This window comes from Chanos chanos, chromosome 5, assembly GCF_902362185.1.
Source record: "Chanos chanos chromosome 5, fChaCha1.1, whole genome shotgun sequence".
NCBI classification, from domain to species: Eukaryota; Metazoa; Chordata; class Actinopteri; order Gonorynchiformes; family Chanidae; genus Chanos; species Chanos chanos.
In genome coordinates, this window is record NC_044499.1 from 45,562,611 (window position 1) to 45,569,291 (window position 6,681).

A 6,681-nucleotide genomic window follows, 5' to 3' on the forward strand; every position below is an offset into this window, starting at 1 on the left:
GTAATCTCCATAAACAGATTATATGTCATTAATCAAAAGAACCCGAATAAGCTTGGCTAATATTATTTTTCTCTCTTTTATCTTATAACAAGGCTGATCTAATCATATGAGTGTAACTAATACCACTCAAATGTGACTGGCATTACCTTTGGCTCTCATATGCGTAAATCTGTCACGTGGACGTCTTATTTGTTTGACTGTGTATTTGGATGAGCCCTCAAGAGTAATGCATGTCTCAAGGTCACTGGCTCCTCTAGATCAGATTCATATCTCTGTGGAGTTAATCTTTTAATTATTTTGTTCTCTAATCAGTTCAGTTACAGTTATAGTACAGTAACTCACAGACGTGTGTGTGTATGTGTGTGTGTGTATGTGTGTGTGTGTGAGTGAGTGATCTTATTGAACTGGGCTTCATGTTCATTTCACAGATAAACCATGAAAGTGCTTCAGCTTCTTGTTTAACATATATAACTGTGTAACTGTGGTGCATGTTTTACGAAGTTTTTTTTTTTTTTTTTTTTCCAAAAAATGCAACTTTATTGTCAGAGGAGTCGGCAATACTTGAACAACAATCACCATACATGCTCCAAGGTCCAGTAGTCATTGTCACTAAAGCAGCCTCTCTACCCCTATAGCAGATAAGGATGTGGATGACTACTACAGTCGGAAGAGGCACCTTCCAGACCTGGCTGCTCGTGGCACGCTGCCCTTACACGTGATGAAAATGAGCCAGGAGTCGCAGGCTAGCCAACAGGCCCAGCAGCAGCAGCAACAACAACAGCAGCACCAACAACAGCAGTCTCAGCGCCAGCGTCCTCGCCGTGTCCAGAGGGCCATGTCTCAGGACCGCGTGCTTTCCCCGGAAAGAAGCCACGCACACGACTACGCCATGTCTGCCTACGGCATGTCCTCTTACGGGGGACGCATCCTCTCCGACGAGCAGCTCCTTTCAGCCGAACGCCTGCGTTCCCAAGAACGCCTCATTTCTCAAGATCGCCTGCACTCCCAAGACCGCCACTACTCCCAGGACCGCATCCATTCGCAAGACCGCCTCCTGTCCCAGGAACGCCTTCACTCCCAGGATCGCCTTTACTCACAGGACCGTTTACAGTCCCAGGATCCTCTGCTGTCGCCGGAGAAGATGATGTCGATCAAACGCTCCGGTTTCCGCAGCGACAAATCCATGTCCAGAGCCATATCCCACACGGACGTGTTTGTCCCTACCACACCGGTCATGGACCGCTACAAGATGACAAAAATGCACTCCCATCCCAGTGCCTCAAACAACACGACTCATAACACTTTAACCATGAACCAGACAGCCTCCAAGCGGCAGGCCTTTGCCTCACGCCGCACCCAAACTGTGGAACAACTTCATTACATACCAGGACATCATCACCACTACCGCACAGGTAGCAAGACCGAAGTAACTGTTTAACTATAAGGAACACAACCCCAGACCGAGTCTCGTGAAGAGCCAGCAGGTCTCAGAATTATCCCAGCAAAGTCCAGTCTAGATTCAGTTGGACATTTTTGGCTAAAGTAATGTGTAAACCAACATTTAAACGAATTGGTCCCAGCACCAGCTCTGATATATTCAATATCGGGACCCTTGACTGTGTATATTTATTCATTTATACGAGCAGATCTTGGACAAAGAAGAAAACCAGAGGGTGTCGTATTAAGACCTTTCCTTCAAATTCCATAGTTCATAAGGGCTTTGCCTAGTGATTCATGAGGACTGAGTGAGACGCAGAGGAAAAACAAACAAACGTCGGAAAGAAAACGATAAGGAACAGAACTGTATAACTTTATAAATATATAAATACAGATATTGTTTGTAATTCCAGTCCTAGTCATAGCTTTAGAAGTTCTTAAATAAAACAATTGTCAGCACTTCTAATGGTGCCTCTAAGAATTGTTCCATTTCGACAATGAAGTGGTTTTGTGGGTTAAAAAGCACAATCAATTAAGAGTTGTATCTCATTCTATTTTGTACTTTTTTTTTTCTTTTTTTTTGGTTGGTGATGGCTGGCACGTATCAGTTTGTTCTTAAAGCTATGACAGTTCCTTTGCATAGATGATTGTAAATAAGCTATTTTAGCCACAGTAAATGGGCAAGTCTGTTCTGGTTGGCATTTGTATTACTGTAGTTTGTTGCTAGAGATTTGAGAATTCAAAGTTATAAACAACCCACTAACCTAGTACTGGACTGTTTAAATTGATAAAAAATGATGTGTGTGTGTGTAGTTTCAAATGTGTTTGTAGAATGAGAAATTGGATGAATGTTGTTGGAGAAAAACAATAATGACATACATATAGATCTCTATATAAATATATAAATATATATACCACTGTTGATCTGGCTGTAGACTGTGTTACAGTGACTCACAAGACAGCTGAATATATATTATGCTTGTTGTAGTAGCTTCAAATAAACCATCCTTATTTTTCTAAACCTTATATTCACCTTCAATGAATATATTTGTGCCAGACCACACAAATTTTCAAGTAGCTGTAGTGTCAAAAAGAGATATTTTGGTCCATTATAAGTTTTTTTTCCAGAGATTTCACATGAACACTAACCCAAATAATAAAGCACTTTGGAATGTTTATTAAATGATATGCAATAGAATTACCTTAACATAGGTTCATGTTTATTTCATATATCAGCGAATGCACTGATTCATATATATATATATATATATATATATATATATATATATATATTTTTTTTTTTCTAAGCATTTTTTACAGCTTAACTGCACTTGTTCACTAGTACACACATACATATGGTGTCTATAGGACACATACTGAGACCAATCTCCAACATACTTCTCTTAAAAATTTGTACCTTAGAAATAATCCACTTAGTGTTAGGAAGTAAAGAATGAATGAGCATATATGATATGTGAAATAACGTGTCTCAAAATAATTAATACCTCCTGCCTAGTGTTCCGGTGAACACAATCTGCAACCTTCTTTAAATTCATTGAACTCCCGGGGTGCAAATGCAGTTCTGACACAAAACAAAGATTTTTGCATTTACATTCCTTCATATCCAAAGGCTGGTTTAAGGATTGAGGAAATACACCTAGACTTGCAATTTACACCAGTTTCTTTCCCATCAGCATTTAGATGAAAATGTGACACTTAAAAGAAATGACATTCATGTGGCAGACCTGCTAAAGCATTTTGTTCTCCGACCAGGAGAAAAGGCTGTACGTGAGCTTTCACTTTGTGAAAAAGGGTGCTGAGTAAGACAAAGGTTCCATATAAAATAATGAAAAGCTTTCAGTGTAAGTACATCAGAAGCGGTGTCTTTCTCAACTACAATATCTCTGAGTAAAACTTTAATGGTGCCAAGGTTGAGGTTCAACACACTTTCTGTTAAAGAATTTTGAGCATTTGTGCGTCTATCTCGGAGCGTGTGGCTGCATGGCTAAAAGGTTTTCGGCTGTAAATCCGTTTAAAAGCCCTATTTAAAAGGTACCATTAGACACATACAGGTTCTCATGTTAAATTTAAAATAATCTAGAAAACAAATCGATTAAAACTGTAATGAGATAAACCATACAAACGTAATGTTATTAGTTATATAATAATAATTACGATTAATATACTATTAATTTATAGCACTTCTCTTATCACAACTTATATGAAGTGGTGTATGAAATGCACTACATATCGCTATGCTATAATCTGAGTTTATAAAGGTAACAAAATGCAATGTACGCATCATAAAGCAATTCATTGCAGGTTATACTTTTTCTCTCAGTTTTCTTCTCATTAACACCGCTTGCATATTCCACCATTAAATGTAAAATTCTTTATAAAAAACTGTATTTTTTCCTTTGTCATTACATTTTTATTTAAAGCATACATACTGTTACAAGTATTTAACATATGTATTCTTTCAGTTTGGTTCTTTGAACTGGAGGTTTCATGGGCCCTTTTACATGTGGGAAAATTATGAACAGGTTAAAATGCACAACAGTGCTGAGAAGAAACTGGGTCCATATACAGTCCTGAGGTAAGATCATGTGCTGTCACTGAGAAACCTTGCCAGTTACTAAGAGTATCCGTAAATCGATGCAAATCTAAAATAATTTTAAGATTCATCTACTTAGGAGAATCAGAGTTTTACTGAGTATTTGTAATTGGTACTTTTATTCATACTGATTTTCTCAGTCTGCTGTATTCATGATACACTATATGCAGCACAATATACAGTTACAGACAATTTTTACTACAGTGTTCCATGTACAGTCTTACAATATATGGTAGAAGACAGTGGACAATAACAATCTAATACACGAGGTAACATGCAGTTGCAGTTGGTCATATGCTGGTAATCAATATGAAGATGACAGTTATGCAAACTACAGGTGTATGAATAGTCTGTAAGTGTTTGTTAAGTTGTCCAACAATCTAGCTAGCTTTAGCAAGGCAACTAACCAAACTGTGTGCTATTTCAAAATTCTAGACAAGTAGGTAATGATAGTTGATTGGCCCATAAATGTCTGATAATGGTACGTAATCATTTTTGAGGCCTTCTCAAGGCAACGATCCTTCAGTTAATTGGTTGTTGCTAACAGGACACAGATGAGTTGTCTTGAGACATGAGCCTTCTGTCCCATTGTGGCTGCTGCTTCTAACAGTGGTTTGCACATCAACTTGGACCTTCAAGTCCTTCAATCACTGAATACATTAGCTCAAGGAAGGATTACTACTAGATTTATTTTGCTGTCATTTCCTCTCAGTCCACACCATGGCAAAATTTCACTGAGGCATCATTGTGTTGCACCAGCTTTCACTATTGGTATTTTGCAAGTGCCCATTGGAGGGCCTTCTGTTTTCAGAGTGGAACAGTCTAAGCATTAAAATGTAAAATTCTCTTTGTTCAAGAACATGTAGTACGTGTTAGGTTTTCTCTGTGATACTGGGGAAGCTTAGTAAATGAAATATATATGGACTGTAGCACACTGTTGTAGAGGTGAATGTTTCATTGCAGTGATGTGCTTGTGGTCGGCTAGTATCAAGTATACTATGAAGTCTTGTTTCAAGTATGTCAAGTTGTTTCTGATAAGTATAATAATAATAATGACATTGGCTGAGAGTGCCCTGAAACATGGAAACATGATGAAATGTGGCAGGACACCTTTGCTATATCATATGGAGGGACATTTTTGCCATGGAGAAGTGCTCAGAAATAGATTTTTTTTAATGAATAATATAACACCAGACCTTCAGGAAAGCAAGTGTGCAGTGGGAGGCCTAGATAGTACATAGAATCAGGCTGAGAATTTCAATAAACCAAATTTTTCTGCTTTCGTGAACTCATAACTTTGTGGTAATCGATTGCAATACACTTATGGCGAGCACGAAATTTTTTTTGTCATGAAAAAGATGGTGAAATGACTGTTGCTTCTTCCGATCCTTTGGAGCAGGTGAGAGGTGGCTCCAAATTAGGCCGGCACAGTTTGCAACAATTATATAGAAATGACCAATGTACATGCTTTAATATTACATATTCTGCACCAGCTCCAGTTCTCACATTAGTGATGTCTCAGGACTGACCTGTAACCTAGCAACCATCGTTTCCCATAGAAAATGATTAAAGCTACCTTCTTTACCATTCAAAGCATGAGCCTCTGATAGATTTCTCCCCAAGCCTGGCACTTTCCCCACAGCATGCACCCAGCAGTGCAAACATCTACTATGCAATATGAAATATGAATTGTCATTCTGCATTATCCTTTTTTGGAGTTATGGACGTTAAAAAAAAAAAAAAAAAAAAAAAAAAAGAAGATTGGCTTAAAAGAAAAGACATATGTACAAGGTTCCATGAAATAGATTCTAATCTTAGTGCTTTTGTTACAGATGGTCCATACATTACTGTATTCCTGAAGGTTTTTACTGTGCAAATTTCTGTTTCTTTACTCCCTATATGAGACAGGGCAGATGATTCTGACGCAGTCTCCAATGAGTGTATCTCTAATGACTGACCGTAACGGATTTTCTTTCTCCTCTGCCTCTTCATTTCACTGCTTCGTCTCCCTCCTTATAAAGTCTTCTCTTTTCTTCCCGTGGAAAAAAAATGCTCTGAACTTTAAAATAAGTTCAGACGAATAACCAAATACCTCTTCATCCTTGTTTATGAAGAAGGTTTAACATCATTGCTATGTATCTTGGGCTAGTTTTGTGATTTGTTTTTATCATTTTAATAATCAGCAAAAGGTCAAAAGATCATGATATTAAATGAGAATTCTGACATGTAAACATGACAAAAAATTACTGTAACAAACAATGATTAAGTATGTCAGGAGTGACCTGATTAACCAACCTCATTGGCCCTCCAATCATTGATTTATAGGCAGCCAATCAGTACTGAAGAGGTTTGTATCAGATCCTTATGTTGAGTGAAGCACTTCTGAATTTTCTTGATCTGTGTTTGCAGTCACATCAAAGCCATTTACCAACTGACTTAAAATTTTAAATGAATACATCAATTTAGGTGGAGATTCACAGACTAAATGCTGAATTTTGGACACTCTGGACGTGTTAAAAATGAATGAAGTCTGATCAGAGACCACACTTTAATACTAAGGGTGAGCAGGGCTTCTGACGTCATGACACTCTCAAAATAAATTTTTGTTCCCAAAGAGCGATGGACCAGTT

At 37.9% G+C, this 6,681-nt stretch overlaps 1 protein-coding gene across 1 annotated transcript in view; it reads left to right on the forward strand.

The window, feature by feature from the left end:
- The window catches only part of LOC115813234 (shisa family member 6), a 38,985-nt gene extending 37,547 nt beyond the window's left edge, over positions 1-1,438 (forward strand). Inside the window, exon 8 of the mRNA XM_030775849.1 lies at positions 636-1,438. Coding sequence (XP_030631709.1) covers positions 636-1,438 — 803 coding nt within the window. The remainder of the gene's footprint in view (positions 1-635) is intronic.
- Positions 1,439-6,681: the final 5,243 nt, after the last annotated feature.